Source organism: Indicator indicator, chromosome 11 (assembly GCF_027791375.1).
Source record: "Indicator indicator isolate 239-I01 chromosome 11, UM_Iind_1.1, whole genome shotgun sequence".
Lineage (NCBI taxonomy): Eukaryota > Metazoa > Chordata > Aves > Piciformes > Indicatoridae > Indicator > Indicator indicator.
In genome coordinates this window covers 15,195,263-15,212,420 of record NC_072020.1, presented here as the reverse complement: position 1 = coordinate 15,212,420, position 17,158 = coordinate 15,195,263, and the positions used below count along the sequence as shown (strand labels likewise).

The 17,158-nt window shown below is 37.2% G+C and overlaps 1 protein-coding gene across 9 annotated transcripts in view; it reads left to right on the top strand.

The window, feature by feature from the left end:
- The window catches only part of LRRFIP2 (LRR binding FLII interacting protein 2), a 47,097-nt gene extending 30,185 nt beyond the window's left edge, over window positions 1–16,912 (top strand). For 4 of the 9 annotated variants that reach the window (XM_054385238.1, XM_054385236.1, XM_054385237.1 and 1 more), the window contains 9 exons: window positions 1,845–2,015; window positions 2,609–2,701; window positions 8,683–8,784; window positions 9,022–9,154; window positions 11,075–11,124; window positions 12,689–12,809; window positions 13,778–13,857; window positions 14,962–15,066; window positions 16,297–16,912. In XM_054385238.1, coding sequence (XP_054241213.1) covers window positions 1,845–2,015; window positions 2,609–2,701; window positions 8,683–8,784; window positions 9,022–9,154; window positions 11,075–11,124; window positions 12,689–12,809; window positions 13,778–13,857; window positions 14,962–15,066; window positions 16,297–16,407 — 966 coding nt within the window. In that variant the 3' untranslated portion in view covers window positions 16,408–16,912. Of the gene's footprint in view, window positions 1–1,844; window positions 2,016–2,608; window positions 2,702–4,718; window positions 4,812–8,682; window positions 8,785–9,021; window positions 9,155–11,074; window positions 11,125–12,688; window positions 12,810–13,777; window positions 13,858–14,961; window positions 15,067–16,296 lie in introns of all 9 variants that reach the window. The other 5 variants (XM_054385235.1, XM_054385232.1, XM_054385240.1 and 2 more) reach the window with 3 other exon arrangements.
- Window positions 16,913–17,158: the final 246 nt, after the last annotated feature.

Below are 17,158 nucleotides of genomic sequence, written 5' to 3'. Positions count from 1 at the left end.
CTGAATCATTTCTAATGCACTATTATTTATTGCAATCCATTACAGCTAACAGAGACTAAGATCTTCATCTATGAGAGGCTTACAACTTTGAATTGTATTTTATGCTATTGTCAGTAATGAACAATATGTTCCTAACTTAATCTGCCATCTGCCTAATTAGGAATTTACTGCCTGTTTCTCAACTTCTGCTGTATCAGTTTTGTATACATTAGAAGAGATTACTTGGATACCTGCTTTTACACGTCTTTAAGTGTTTCCTTAGTGGTTGAGTAACGGCAATTTCTAATCACATTACTTTCTTATCTCTGTGGTTGCCCATCCCTTGTGCTGCCAAGTGTGGTTTTCATCTGGCTACAGATCTGCTGGGTCTCAGCAGAATAAACTGTAATCTGTGTAGTTCTGATTTAGGTACATCTTCAAATCTTTTCATGTTTGTTTGATTATGTTGATTCTTTCTGTATTCCTTTGCATCAACTAGAAGGGAATCCTTCATCTTTCTTGAGTTTTTTTTCTTCTTGGGCAATTTACAAAGTACTCCCTTCATGTCTGCTGGGTTTAATCATTTTGTTCTAGCCAAGCAGGCTGGTTTGCAGTCCTTTGGCTTTACTGATAGAATGAGGGAGGCACTTCTTCAGGCTATGTGCAGAGCCGCCTTATCCATTTTTGTTCCAGCCTCTTCTTACTGCTTCATCTTCAGGCATCCCATTGCCTCATTGAAATGTTTTAGAAATTCTTCCACATCCGTGCTACTTATCAGCAAACTGGAAGGTTACTAAAATTACATGAAGTTCTTGAACCATGGGGAAAATGTGTAATACTTGAATTGAAAAATGAAGTATTATACATTTTTGCCTTTCTTCTAATAGAATATTGAACTGTGAGTTAGTATCTAAAAAAAAGGGGGCATGAATGTAAATCAGAAACAAAAAATGGCTATCTAATTTTGCTATATAGCAGATAGCAGTTGTCAGCATTTTCTGGAAAAGCCAAGCCTGGTGCCCTCCCTGCAAACAATTAAAAATGGAGGTTATGCTATTTATGCCTTCAGAGAACTGGGGGATTTGTAGTAGGGCACAGATATACCTTGGAAAAGGAATGACTTCTTAGTTCTTGTTCAGTTTCTAAATTAAGACTGTTAAACACAGCTTTTGTATTTTTAAAGGATACATATTGAAAACATTGCATGTTTCAAAGTGCCTGGAGATCTGGTAGTAGTGAGAATTGTATAAGGGGATACATATAGCAAGGCATATGTGCAGCTGTAGGTAGAAAAATCAAGCATGTGAGTCTTTACATGCTTTTTCTATTTAAATCTTAGAAATAAAGACAAAATTTCTGCTTCAACAGAGAATCGTTATTTCTGAAACCATGTGGCTACCTTAAAACTTTGCATCTGAGGTAACAGAGCACTACTTACATAACAAGCATTAAGTTAAAGCTTCTTGGAGATATTTCTGTGATCTTTAGTCATTTAATTGAGTTATCTTTCAGATTTGTTACCTCATTCTGAAGTGTTTCTCCTGCAGACACTGAAAATACAATAAAGCTGTGATACTACAGCTTTATCCCTGGGAGTTAGGTTGTGAGGGTGGCAAAGCAGAAAATGCAAGCAGTATATTATCTTGTAATTGTTATACCTTTGTAATAATAACTTTCCACTGCCATGTGTAACCTAACCCAAATAATAGAAATAGAACTGTGACTTGGTATCTCTAAAGGGAAGACACAAGTATAATTAAGAAACAAAAACTGTTGCATACTTTTACTGTTTAGCAGCACTCTTGGTAGTATTCTAACAATGCATCAATAAGTCAGACTGATGTAAGTCTTTCTGCTGTGTGTAGGATTCGCTAGCTGAAGTTGAGGAGAAGTACAAGAAAGCTATGGTTTCCAATGCTCAACTAGACAATGAGAAAAACAACCTGATTTACCAAGTGGATACCCTAAAGGATGTCATTGAGGAGAAGGAAGAACAGATAGCAGAGTTCTATAGGGAGAATGAAGAGAAGACAAAGGTACAGATTTTTACAGCCTTTTTTTCCAGTTACAAAGATAAATCTCTTTGGTAAGAACAGTTGAAAGCTTTTGAATTAGTAGAAAAATATCTCTCTGTGGCCAAAGATGTTTTGAGTGCTATGTTTGGTTTCTTTAAAAAAAAAAAAAAGAAATAAAACACCACGACCCCAGAAAGGGGTGGGGGGGGGTGGGGGGGAATTTCATGTAATTCATGTGATATACTAAAGATAAAATATACACTTAAATCAAATGGGGCATGTTGAGTCCCACTTTCTTGGGAAGGGAAGATCTATGTGGCTGCTTATTCCAGCAATACTTACGTAAATGCAGTAGCTGAGATTTTTGGTTTTAGTATTATGCCTTTTTGACATCTTTACATTTTGTTAAATAAAATCTTTGTAGTTACAAATCTAGAGAACTTACCTAAAACACTGATTCTGTGATTTTGAGCAACTTGGTAGGTATAATTTTTCCTACTGTTGCAGTGATTTCTTAAATAGTGTTATGTTAAGTGATATTGCTAACTTTTTAAAACTTTATGTTGCAAAGTAGTGTCAAACCCAAAATAAATCAATGATTTATTTTTATATAGGAGTTGGAAAGACAAAAACATACATGCAGTGTTCTGCAGCATAAGCTGGCTGAACTTAAAGAGGGCCTTCGACAGAGAGACGAATTGATAGAGGTATGTTCATAAGAGGTAGTGTATGACAGATTTTGTGCAAATAAATATAGTGTAAGAGTTGAATGGGAGTAGACATTGTACACAACGTGAGCTTAAATATTAGCTTGTATTTTTAAGAGGGAATTTATCTTGTTTCAGTGGGAAGAGTTTGAGTTAACAGCTCTCTAAACTTAGGATGTTGAAAATGTCTCTGCAAGGTTTTAAAATAGGTTACATCTTGTTAAATCCTGAATTCCTGTGAGAATCATGGTTCTTTCCTGAATGTTCCATGTATGTTTTTTTTCTGTGATTGCAGAACTAATGATGTTTGGCCAAAATCTCTTTGCATAGCCAAAAGTTTTGATGCATGGATAATCTCAAAAGTTTCCATTTTAGTTATTTCAGGTCTTTGTGAACATCAACAACTCAAGTCTGCACTAGTGAACGTTTGTTTGCATACCAGTCAAGCATAAATAGAGCAACGCTGGTCATGGTGTTAATGGTGTGACCGTGTTGCTGGGTTTGTGGTGTACTCTTTTCTGCTCTCCCCTTGTTCTTTTCCCCTTTTGATCTTTTATTCTGGAAACAAATCAATCCTCCCAAAAATCACAAAGCTGTTATCAGTCTTCATTTTAAAATGGTCCACAAATACCTGTCTTGTCGACAGTATGCAGATGGCTGTTTGACATTGAGTTTTAGTTCTAGGACTGGAAGTTGTAGTTCAAGTAATATGTCAATTTCCCATCACCTTTTGGTCTCAGTAAAAACCGATCTTTAAACTCATGGGCCAAAGGTTCCACTACCTGATTTTCAAAAGCTATGTAATACTGCATTTCATTGATCAATTTCTTTCCCCACTGAGTTCCTGTGTTCTTCAGGTAGTAGTAGAGTAACACCAAAATACTTCTGAAGTGTCCCAGATCTGTTCTGGTCACTGTGAAAATAATATGCTTCACAAGCTGGAGTTCATCTGTCTTATTAGCAGAAGAAAAGGTCTAAGATTAACCTAAATAGCTACATTTTGTGGCAGATGAATACTGACAAGCAACAAAACTCAGCAAATCCTGGTTATCACCCTGTCACACTAGATTTTCTTCACTTCAAGTTAAAAAAAAAACAAAAAAAAAAAAAACACTTTCTACTTTCATCTCTGGTTATTGGTTTGGTTTTGTTTTTTTATGGAAGCATGTCAATCAAAAATGTATAACAGATTTGCCTGGAATGTTTGCTATGGTAGAATGCAGAATAGGTGTTGAATATTCACCAAATGAATGCAGTCCTCTCAAAGATTTATCCCATATTTACTATGTATGAGTTCTCCATCTCTTAACACTAACAGAAAAATGTAGCTGAAGCCATTTAGTGTTTTGCAGAAAGATCTTTCCATTCTTTTCCAGGTGTAATGTCATGTTCGCTCATTAGGAGAGCAAAAAATTGTTTCCAGCCCTAAAAACTGTGTGCCATCTTCATACATGATTATATGAACATAGCAAAGAATTTCACTTTTCATTGCAGGCCAAGCAGCAAAATGCAGCAACAGTTAAATAAAAAAATGGGAGCACATTTGATATGTATTAGTACAGTGTCAGAAAGAAAGCAGTCAGCAGCTGTTCACTTCTTGGATGCTTGCTTCAAACTTCCTCTTTTATACTTTTTTCTATTCTGTAAAACATTAATAAACCCACTTGCTAACATCAGTGTTGGAACTTCAAGGTATCTGGAAATTGCAGCAGGGTAATTATTTTTCTTGATGAAAGGATGCTATCCCCAGACTACACTGGAAACTGGTAGTAAAGTAGCTCCAGCTGCAGTTAAGTTCTCCAGCAACATTCATTGAAAAAAAATTAATTATTGTTCTCTTGCATGAATTCATAAGGAATATGTTATGCAAAGTTGTACCCTTTTTCTTTAACTTCATGCTCATAAGCTCTTTGGTTGGCTTTTGCTACTTAATTTCCTTTATCTACTTGATTTTTTTTTTCTCCATTTGCTTACTTCTCTTTCCTCTTTTATTCTTCCCTCATCCTATTCACTGCAGGAGAATCAACGCATGCAGCAGAATATAGACTCCATAACCAAAGAGGTGTTTGATCTCCAGGAGACAATTAATTGGAAAGATAAAAAAATAGGGGTATGAATCAAATATGGGGGGAAAGGTATATGTTCATTTTAGAAGTAGATGGATGCCCCCTTCCTGTGCCCCAAGGAATGCTGTATACTCCAAAGAAATGAAGGCCATTCACAATTTAAATATTTAAAGTGTTTTGCAGTCTTTAGAATTGTAGAATCATACAGTCTGGGTTAGAAAGGTCATTTAGTCCAGCACGCCCTGCAGTCAGCAAGGACATCCTCAACTAGAAGATGAGCTGCATTTCATCTTTACTTGCATAATGTTGAATAATACTAAATAAATCTATAATATAATAATATATGCATATAATTTTTTAAAACTATTTTTATCTCCATTCAGGACTTGAAAAAGTCACCATTTCCTTATTCTTATCAAAGGTGAAAATGCCCTGGGTCTGTATATTGATCCATATTGGCATAGCAACAATAGAATTTCATACAGATTCAAAATAATTTTTGAAACTTTTTGTCTCCTTGGAGGTAAATAGAGTTTTCAGAAGTTGAACATTCAGATCTTGCTTGTCATTTTACTCCTGCTTCTGTCACCATCTTAATTTGCAAAAGAATTAGTGAATTTTAAAATGGTCTCCTTCATGTTACTGGGACTAGAAGAGGCAAAATAGCCCTAGTAATGGACAACCTGGAATGCTGCAGGAGCTAAGGGGAAAAATGTAGAGAAGCCTCAAAGAATATTTGTAGATTGTAATTCCATTTAGCAAGCCTAGTGCTAAAAAATACTGTCTTGAGTAGACTTCTGCTTCCAATTTGCATATTCCTGTAGTCTGGTCCTTCTAGGGTGGTAGCTTGGATGCAATACTGAAGCAAGCTGACTTTGTGATACACCACAAAATACCAAGTTTACCAATTATTGGAATGGAGAGCTGGTCTTTAAATAACGGTCATGTGGGACCTATTGAGGAGCATCTGTATGGCTCCTGTACAGGAAAAGGAAGATGATGCAGGAAGAACTGTACTGATATTTGCTACATAGCTAAAATAGGTCAGGCAGGGCTTGATAGCTTTTCTTCTGGGCAGCACAGAAGTGGTAAAACTGAATCAGCTTGATCCTTGGTGGTAGTTACACAGCTGTGAACTGGTGGCTATTCTGGGCTGCAAGTAGATTGCCTGGTGATGAGAGGGAGTTAACTGGAAAACCTCTAGAAAGGAGTTGTCTACCTGCTAGTAACTCTGTGGTAGTTTCTCTCTAATTGAATTTCACACCAGATTTTGACATATGCAGATTTATTTGGCAGTTTGCTGGAGTTCAAGTCACTTTTCAATTCACATCTTTATACCATTGGTACTCGGTTAAAAAAGCCCTATTATGCTGTCTTTTTTCAATCCATATGTATTTTGTGTTTTGGTCCTGAAATCCACATTGCAGTCTTCTCTTCCATCAAAAAATAATATTTCAACGTTTAGTTTTTTCTGAACATTCACTTGAAAGGTTTATTTTTTTTGTCTTTAACTATATACTTTCCATACTTACTCTTCACCTTTGTGTACTCGACTGTCTCACTGTGTACAATTTTTTTGCGCAGGAACTTTCTTCTCTTTCAGATATGTTGCCCGAGTTAATATAGAGCATATCATTTATCTAATGCTCAAAATGAAATAGTTACTGGATAGGTATTTTTTTTTTCCTCCTTTATTCAAAATTTTCCTGCCAGTTTTGGTGTTCATGTAAATGCCATAATGGGATCTTTCCCTAGTTTTTATTTTTCCACTATCTCAGAACTGAAATACCTTAGTTATTAAAATGTGAGATTGTTGCTGTCTTTTCTCACTTATTTTGTCAAAAAATATTTCCATTCTTTTTATAGTTCACAGTTCGAGTCTTTCTCCCCAATACTAAATAGTGTCTGAAAAACTTCACAGAGGAGTAGTTTATAGGCAAAACTGTAACCTAATTTTACAATATATGCAAGACTGATGCTACAGAAGTGGATAGGGAGGCAAGCAGGACACAAATGAGTTTGTTTTATACCTGCCTTCCCTTCTTGTGCTGTTTCTATAGAGTGATTGAAATTTGCAGTTGTATGTGGTCTTAAATTAGATCAATTTGAGGACACTAAACTGTAACTTCCAGGTTATATTCCTGAAACACAGAGCTATGTTTCTGTGTAGTGGTTCCAAATTGTACATGCATTGCCAGTTTGAAATTAGCAGTGGTGTGTTGTGAGTTTCATACAGATCTCATGAAGTTTTTTGGAATATTTAGAAAACAGCACCCCAGACAAATGCACTTTCAGCAGATGATCAGATTTTAATCATACTGGTATGCTAAAACATGCCTACAGAGCTGAATTGTCCTGATTTCTGCTCCTTGCCCTAACAGAATAATTGCAGAAGTAGGTTTAGGGCAAACTCCATGTCCTGTATCACAAACACTAGTGAGTCTTACTGAAGTTTTTCAGCATTGAATAATCATTACTATTCTCTCCATAGACAGAAAGACGTTGTTATAGCAGTTTCACTTTCTTCTCCATTTTTTTTTTAATTTCCAGCACTTATGCATAGGGAATGAGGATAGACAGAATGTTTTTACAAGGGCAGCAGCATCACAGGGTGCTGTCAAGCACACAGGATCTGTCTGTGGTGTGATTCTGCACCTCTGTGTCCATTCACTCAAATGAATTAGCTGACTTCCACCTCTGTCTCTGCCACTGTTTTTCAAAAATGGCATAAGTATGTTTCTTTAAGTAGCATACAAGATGATATATGCACTTATAGGTGTACTGTGTTAAGAAATAAGAGGACATGTTACAAATTCTTAAACTACAATGTGACACGTAATGCTTTCACAGATGTTGATTTCCCTGTGTTTTAAATGTTAACTTTGACGTGCTAATAAGTAAGTGCAAAGCACTTATTAATTTTTTTCCTGTTGAAATTAAGAGTAATGCATGAAAACATTGCTCCAGTATACAGATTCTAGCTAATTATTAAAATTCAGCATGCTGTAATTATTATGTGGGCAATTACAATACAAAAGTATACACCTTCATTTCTTTCTTGGTATCAGTCAGTTCTTACCCATTCATGCATGACGTAATGTTCAGCTGGATCATTTTCATGGCAGAACGTGTGTGCCCTTTTTGCTGTTGCTATATGGCCAGGGTTATTTGTAGTGCATGCAGTACTGAGTTTGAATGGTATACTGGGATCCTGTCCAGTCAGCAGAAGGCAGCTGATCAACTGCCAGGTAACAGCTCCATCATGGGTAGGCAAACCCACCTATATCCTCATCACTTTTAGCTTCAGTTCTTCCTTGTGCTAAAATAGCGCTGCTAGTGTTTGCTGCTTTTTTCCCTCTAAAACTGATTGCTTTAGTTTTAGTAAAGAGTGGTTGTAATACTGAAGCAAGTAGTAACTAAGCTAGTGCTTGCAAGTGTATGACAGGCTTATATATCCAAGGTCTTTTATGAGGTTAGATTTCTGTTTCTATATCCATATAAAAGGTATGGAAATCAGTTTAATGCATGTAATGTATTAGGGTCTTTGCCAGTGCAAAGTGAAAAATTTTATCTCTATCTGAAGAGTCCCTGCATTAAAAGAATCACTTGGTCTTTTGGTATTCAATTTAGTTTATCAAAATTTACCAAAAGTAGAATCCACTATATAAAAACACGTTATAGAATCTATTAAGACTTGCCTGGGGGGAAAAAATTACATCATGAGAAACACACCGCAGTGAGACTAGATATGTAAATTGTACAAGGTAGTTATCAGATATGTATGTTTATGTATATTAAATACCCCTTTCAGTTTCTTTTATTGAGATCTTTGTGTTTACTTGTAGAAAATCTCTGCTGTCTGTCATATGCTTTTTCTCTGTGCCGTTCTTTTTCTTGCTATCTGCCTGAACCCAGGCCCTAGAAAGACAGAAAGATTACTTTGACTGCATTAAGAATGAGCGAGATGAGCTCAGAGAGGAGTTGGCTGACCTGAAGGAAACAATGAAGAGAGGAGAGGTATGTTGGTAGTAGTTAACTCATCAGTAACAGAAATCCAGGAATGGGGCATGAAACCAAGGTCAATGAAAAAGAGGAAGGATGGTTGCTGTTGTTGTGCAGTCTGAAAACCTGACCTTAGGATAAATGATACATTTTATTGTAGCTGTTTCTATGAACTTGAAAAGCACTTTTCTATCCAATTATATTTTAGCACTGCTCTTGTATGAGTAATTTTTTTTCCTTTTGTATTTGTAGAAACATGGTTTAGTTATAATTCCAGATGGCACACCAAACGGTGATGTGAACCATGAATCAGTGGTTGGTGCAATAACGGTTGTATCGCAGGAAGCTGCTCAAGTCTTGGAATCTGCAGGAGAAGGACCACTAGGTAAAGATATCCTCATGTACTTTACAAAGTGTTGGAAGTCTTTGTTCTCCTCCTGTTCACAGCAGGTTGTGATTTACAGCCACATAAAGGTCCCTGTGATGCTTCTGGAATGCATGCATACAAAGCTTTAAAGATTGGGAGGTAGGGAGGTAATTGTCTCCTTGTACTCAGCTCTGGTGAGGTCACATCTCGAGTACTGTGTTCAGTTTTGGGCACCTCAATACAAGAGAGATGTCAGGGTGCTGGAGCGAGTGCAGAGGAGGGCAGTAAAGCTGTTGAAGGGCCTGGAGAATAAATCTTACGAAGAGCAGCTGAAGGAGCTGGGACTCTTTAGTTTGTAACCTCACTGATCTCTACAACTGCCTTGAAAGGATGTTGTGGAGAGTTTGGTGCTGGTCTCTTCTAACAGGTAATTAGCAACAGAACAAGAGGGAATGGCCTCAAGTTTGCAACAAGGTAGGTTTAGACTGGACATTAGGTAAAATTGCTTCACAGAGTGGTCAAACATTGGAATGTGCGTGCTGCCCAGGGAGGTGGTTGGGTCACCAACCCTGGATGTTTTCCAAGGTCATTTAGATGTGGTGCTTGGGGATATGGTTTAGGGGTGAACTTTGTAGAGTAGGGCTATCAGTTGGACCTGATGATCCCAAGGGCCTTTTCCATACTGAATGTTTCTGTGATTCTGTTATTGTGGGGCTGTAGTTTGGTTTTTTGGGGGTTTGTTTGTTTGTTTTTGGTTTTGTTGGTTTTTTTTTTACAGTGACTAAAAGACAGATGTATCTTTTGAGTAAAAATAATGGTGCATGATTGGATGCTTATAACTAATTAGATCTCTTGGTCTAGTTTCTGGTTTACTACTGTCAGGAAAATTATAGTCTGTTGGGTTAGTATGTTTTCCATGGGTGTTTTTATTTAGAAGGTATGTATAATCCATGGAAGAACTTTCATTGTAGAAAGCAAAGCATTGTATATTCTTTCCCTTTCCTTGAGATACCTCTGCTTTTATTAAGGTAAAGCAAGTGCAGCCTTTCATTATATTCATTACACAAAAAAGTAGTTGTAAAAATATTAAAAAATAATTATAGACAGCAAAAAGATACAGGGTTTGGGGGGCTTTATTTTAACTTGCTTCTATCCAGAGGTTGGATAAGTTAATGTATGGATAGTCAGTACACTGTAAAAGTGTTGAGATGCAAAGGAACATCTCCATAGACTTGCATTATTTGTACATAATGCATAATAGTTACGTGTTTGTTTTGACAGATGTTAGACTTGATACATGTTTCTGCCACATTGCAGTGAAATACAGATGTCTTTATGCTTTGTTACTGTCAAACTTAAAATTTCCAAGGGACCTGCTCTAATTTTAGTGCAGTGTTGCTTGACAGACTGTTTTGTAGCCATTACTGATCTTCTGACTGATTAGAGATATTGCAACGTTCCTGTTGATTCAAGTACTTTTTTTTTTTTGTGGTTTGAGAACGCTTTCTACAAGTTTTCTGAACTTAAACTTTCTAAGCTTAGTGCCTTCCTTAAAGAGATAGCAATCCATAAGAATAAGACAGGGAAAAATGTAAGCAATCAGAAAACTTTGTTGAAATTGAATGTTCTAGATACAGGGACAAAACTGTCTCTCACTTAAAATAAATCTTGTTATTAATTTATTCATGAAGAATCATTAAACTTGTTTATCTTGGTTTTGAATTTCTTATACTAATAAACAGCGTGAATGAAATAATTTTATGGTGTCAGCTGAAGGCTGGTGTGTTGCTACTAGTGAGATATTGAAGTTTTGTGCTCCCAGTGCTATTAGCTTTAAGTTTGAAAAGTGTTTTTACTTGGAAATGGAAAAAAAGCTACAAAAATACATGCTCTTAGATACAAATGTCTCTGGGTTTTAATTGGTTTCTTTGCTTTTAGATGTCCGGCTACGAAAACTGGCTGGAGAGAAGGAGGAATTACTGACCCAGGTATAAGCAAGCTATTATTTTCAGAAATAGATCTTTGTGTGTCCTTTTGCAGGCTATTAATTATTTTTAAAATAAACAAACAATAAGCACTAATGCAGAATAAATTATTTAACTTTTTGCCTGGCTGTCCTTGTCCATGTGGCTGAACTTGGTTGGTAAAGAGCCCTCATTTTACCAACTGGTCTAGCTGAAATCTGACTGGCTGCTGACTCTGCTATTAATGCATGTTCTTAAAGTTGTTTGTTCTTTTATGTTGCATTATGCAGAAATACTAAAGTCAGTAAAATGACATTCTCGTCAGCTCAAATTGCTGAGTGTTGCTATTTCTGTGATCATTTCAGTTACTTAAATAGAAAATTAATTCTATCAAAGGAGTTGTACCTTAATACAGTTCAGTATGGAGAAATGAGAACTCAAGAAAACACACAGCTGTTAAACAGTTAAAGAATAAAATAAAGTTTTTGTGCTTCTAGCTGAACACGTGGCAAATTTAAAATGGTGTTGTCAGTATTTGATTTTGCTAGAAATGTATCTTAATTTTGGTATAGATACTTGATTTAGAATGCCAGTAAATGCTAGTATTCAATCAAGACTATTAAATGTAAGAATATAAAAATGTATAAGCATATTTAGCATCACATCACTGTAAAAATCATTGTTAAAATACTTGATTTATATCATGAATGGGAGTCTTGCAGGTATAACTCCATAGGCCAGTATTTTGATCAGTCAAAAAAAGTAGCTCCCATTTCATAAACTGCAGACACAGAGGACATAGCTGAAGAATCTGTTCCCTGACTACTGGAAAAATCCTGCAGAAGCTGCTGTAGCATAGCCTAAAACCATCGCTTCCTAGCAAAGTAAAAGAGAAGACCCCAGAAAAGCTGTGAATTAGTCTTCCTGTAGACTTACCAGGATATTGTTCACTTTCTTCAAGCATGTTCAGAGTGTAAAAGGTGTACTGTAGAACAAATGCATAAGCAGAGTGTAATGTCACCTCCTCCTCTAGAAAGACAGCTAGTGCTGTTAGTTACTGGGTGTCCCTGCATTGTGGGTATAAGCTAGGACTCAGGAAGTTCCACCTCAACATGAGGAGAAACTTCTTGACTGTGAGGGTGACAGAGCACTAGAGCAGGCTGCCCAGAGAGGTTGTGGAGTGTCCTTCTCTGGAGATTTCCAAAGCCAACCTGGACGTGTTCCTGTGTGGCCTGCCTTAGGTGATTCTGCTTTGGCAGGGGTGTTGTACTCTATGATCTCTGGAGGTCCCTTCCAACCCCTAACATTGTGTGCAGAGATCCGTGCAGCACAGACCTTACTGGTGAGTTTGGGCTGTGCACGAACATGCAGAAGGCACTCTCACCCAGCAATGGAGATGGTGGATGGCAGCTACAGGCCTCAGGGATTGGCTTCCATGCCTCCCCTACACAGCTCTGCTTAGAGCTCTGCTTCCCTTTTAGGGAACTGACTCAGCCTGTGGCACCTCAGGACCTCTTTGCCTTTCCTAGTTACACAACTGCTGAACTTCTGTGGGTCTCCTTTTCACCCAAGAACACTTCTTTCTCAGGTTAGAAAACTGAAGATGCAGTTGGAAGAAGAACGACAGAAATATTCTAAAAGTGACGGCATGAATCCCGATATCATGGGCTTAGAGAATGGTTCTGACTTGCAACTCATTGAAATGCAGAGTAGGTATACGGTTGCTCTTCAGAGATATTCTTACTGGGGAGAGGAAACATTCCCAACTCTTTTCCTATGTTGCTCAGTAGTAGTATTGTGAATTGTGAACATTGTTGAGCAGCTAATTTTTCACTATGAAATCCCTTAATCTGCCTCTTTTCAGTGTTGAATCAACAACATTCTGGGAGGTTACTTTTGTTACCTTACCTTGAATGGGTGCCACTACTTGAACAATTTCTATTTTTAGATGATAGAATTTCAGCTGAGATATTTTGTTAGTATGTTCTACCTGTTTTTTTTGTTGTTGTGTCTTTGATACAAAAATTTAATCTAAAAGGCTATTATTCTCTGAAGCAGATTTATTGGTTTAACACAATATTCACTGTTTCTTCACAGAAGCCACTTTCCATTTAAAGCAAGCTGAAAGCTGTAGTTGTTTGACACACTGTCATTGAATATGCTTGTGGCAATGAACATGAACAGAGCACTGGCAATGTCAGGACTGAAATGTAATACTAAAATGATTTGTAAAGCTTCTTGGAGTTTGTCAGGCAGGTTCAAGTCTTGTGGTCCTTATCATTCAAATGTTATTACAGATGTCGATGCTAAATGCTGCTGGTATTATGTCTGGTGTGCTTTGACACGTTTTGCAATGTGTGTTGGTTATTGTGTATTTCTCTTTTTGAGAGATGAGTTTGCCAGGTTATCTACATGTGTCTTAAAAGTTATCTCGCACATCTGAGTTTTGATGTACACTCTTAGAGAAACAATAATTGTGCTCTTTAAATAACAGGTAAATTATTTCCTTTTCATATACTCTAGAATTCTGGAAGACCATTTACCTCCCTATAATCCTATATGCCAACTTATCAATAAAATCATCTCTTCAATGAATTTTAGCTAAAATTTCCTAAAAGGGAAACTGCCTGTTTAGAGAGTTGCTTTGAGTAATCTTTTCATGTCAACTTTTGTCTAGGAGATGCCAACAGGCAAATTAGTGAATACAAATTTAAACTTTCAAAAGCTGAACAAGATATAACAACCTTGGAACAAAACGTAAGTGTCTTTCTTCATATTTGTTGTTATTATTATGCTTGCTCTGCCCACTTTTACAAGACTTTTCCCCCCACCTACCCAAAATAACAGTGAAGATAGATTTCATCATTTGATTTGCTGTTTGTTCTTTAGTTTGTACTGAATGACACTACATTTGTATTTTTTCATATTTCCCGCAATTCAGTACCTGTGCATAGTCTAACCATAAGAGACAATAATCCGGAGTTCATTTACAAAGATGTGAATGTACAGCAGAATATAAAGATGAATTGAAGCTACTAGCTTAAAAAAAAGGGTTTATGTAGCCAAATTACTTGTAGGGAAGTTGTATAGATTGTAGAAATTCTGAAATTCAGAATTTTGTTTTTATAGATCTTCATATACACTTACCTGCATTTTGTGATTGAAAGTCACTGAAATGGTATTAGTTCAGCATCTCTTTAGATCACCTAAAATCACATAAAGCATTATAAATTGAATCAGAGATGTGTAGTTCTCTCTTGCACAGCAACAGCTAACTGGCTCATCCTGTGGATTTAGGGGGTAGCAGGGAGCTATAAATACAACAATCCCACAAGTGGGCTTTAACACCTGCAGGTTGCAACCAGGATTTGTCTTGAGACCCCTCTTCTGAACTCTGTGCTTGAGCTCAAAACCTCTTGCATCATTTCCTTATTGTCACAATCTGCTTTCTGCTCTGCACCTTTTTGTATGGTCTCTGCTGTTCAACTTTACAGCTTTTGTTTTTAATCCCAAACGTTCCCAGTTCTTGATTTTCCAAGTCTGCTTTCTGCTTAGTTCTTTAACCTTCTGTATCTTCTCAGCTGTGTCCTATGCTGTGTTGCATTCTCTAATGTTTCCTGTGAATCTGAGTGAGCAGCAGGCAGTGGAAGGGTATTTTCAAGCTTCTGTCCACAATTTTGCTGTTTTTCATTCATTCTTTCCATTTATGGCTGCTGCTAACAGATTTAAATGGAGATACTGGATAATTCACAGGATGCTCTGTGTTACAGTGGCTTTTCAGAAGGTGAAAGAACAGTTGGAGGCAGGTGAGCTCAGGATGGAACCTAGCCATTATTTTTCTTGCCTTGTTTGGTTTTGCAGATTGGACGACTTGAGGGGCAGGTAACACGGTATAAAAATGCAGCAGAAAATGCAGAAAAAATAGAAGATGAACTCAAAGCTGAAAAGAGGAAGCTTCAACGGGAGGTAATTGACTTGTTTACCTTTTCAGATGTAAGCCCCTTTTCAGATGTAAACCCTTTGAGTCTTGAACTGCTCTGTGTTTTGTCCCCAAACTAGTGTATTGTAGTCTTTAGTTACAGCTTTTAAGTCTATCAGTGTGGCATTCAGAAGACAACTGTAGCACATAAAAGTTCGACTAATTACAGTTCAAAAAGAAGGATCTAAAGTTTTATTTCCTTCCAAATGTGGTAACTCTTACTATTTTAAACTAATCCTTCCATAAAAGTTACTGGAGGCTGAATGCTCCCTATGTCAAGTGCCAGGAAGTTTCCAGTGCTGGAAGATTCCAGCACACACCTTGTAGGGAGCTGGGAAGAAGCTATGTTTAAGTGAACTGAACTGCTGCTAGCGTGATGCCTGCTAACCCACAGGAATATGTATCAATTGGCAAGTAACAGTGATGAAGAGGACTTTACCTTTAAACAGCATGTAAAAGAAGCTGCAGGCAACTACATTGAGTACGTGTCATGTTTCTGTTGCTACCCAATTATTCTTTTAACAGTTAAATTCTAGCTCATCTGACTGCAATAATGGAAGTGTTGGATCTTAACTCATGTAGCACTTTTATGAAGCATATAATCACAGAGTAACAGAATGTTAGAGGTTGGAAGGGACCTCCAAGTCCAACCCCCCTGCCAAAAGCAGGATCACCTTAGGGTAGTCTGCACAGGAATGCATCCAGGCAGGTTTTGAAAGTCTCCAGAGGAGGAGACTCTCTACAACCTTTCTGGGCAGCCTGTTCCAGTGCTCTGTCACTCCCACTGTAAAGAAGTTTCTTCTCATGTCGAGGTGAAACCTTTTATGTTCCAGTTTGTGTCTACTGTTCCTTGTCTTATTACTGTGCACCACCAAGATTGGACCCCTCCACTTGACACCCACCCCTCAGATATAGACATTGATGAAATCCCCTCTCAGTCTTCTCAAGCCCTAAGTCTCTCAGTCTCTCTTCACAGGGGAGATGCTCAAGTCCTCTAATCACCCTCATGGCTCTCTGTTGGACTCCCTCCAGCAGATCCCTGTCTCTCTTGAATTGGGGAGCCCAAAACTGGACACAGTATTCCAGGTTGTCTCATCAAGGCAGAGTAGAGGGGGAATACTTGTATTCTTGATTTAATTTCCTATGTCAAACCTTAAGAGCAACAGAAAGCTGAAGTAAACTTCAAGTGACCATAACTTTTTCTTTGATTTTTGTAGTTGAGAATGGCACTGGATAAGATAGAAGAGATGGAGATGACCAATAGCCACTTAATGAAAAGGCTGGAGAAGATGAAGGCAAATAGGACTGCGCTTTTATCTCAACAGTGAAGTGGAAATGGAAACTATGATGCACTGCTCCTTGAATAACTAGCCCCTAGCTTGTTTTCAAATACAGACTTTCATTGGCACAAAGTATTCGAACGCTGAGCTGTTCATTGGTGGTTTAGTTTCATAATTGAACAGCTTCCTTCTTTTGGTAACTTATGAGAGAATGAAATGTAGTTTGACTTCCCCTGTGAGTGACAACAATTTCTCTGTAGCATTTGATTCTAGCTCAGAGCTGGAGCACGATGCTGTATGTTCAACTTAGCGATAGGAAATGTTTTTACAACTGTGGAATCAAGTTTACTCACGATCTCTTTTGGCTGCTTTAATGATGCTTGATGCTTGGAGACAACTGCATGAATTCAAGAAGACACTGTATTACTGTGTTATCAACTAACATATATCTGCTCAAGACATCACACAGCACAAGTGCCTTTTACCTGGTGCAATTTAGACTTCATTGTTGAAATAACCTTTGAAATCAGATAACGTTTTATTTTAAGATACATTTGAGGTATTCACTAAACTTTATACATTTTGAAAATACATTTTTGTAAAATATTTAAATTTATAAGTAAAAAAAAATAGGGACTGTATATAAATCTGCCTTTTTTGTTTTGTTTTTTTTTTTTTGCATGGGCACATTTGAGTTCCAGGTAATTTTTGTCAAATGCTAGCCCCTGATACTCTTAGTATTAAGAGTGCAGATTAAAAAACTTCTGTTGTAAACCATCAAATTATGTCATCTGCTGCT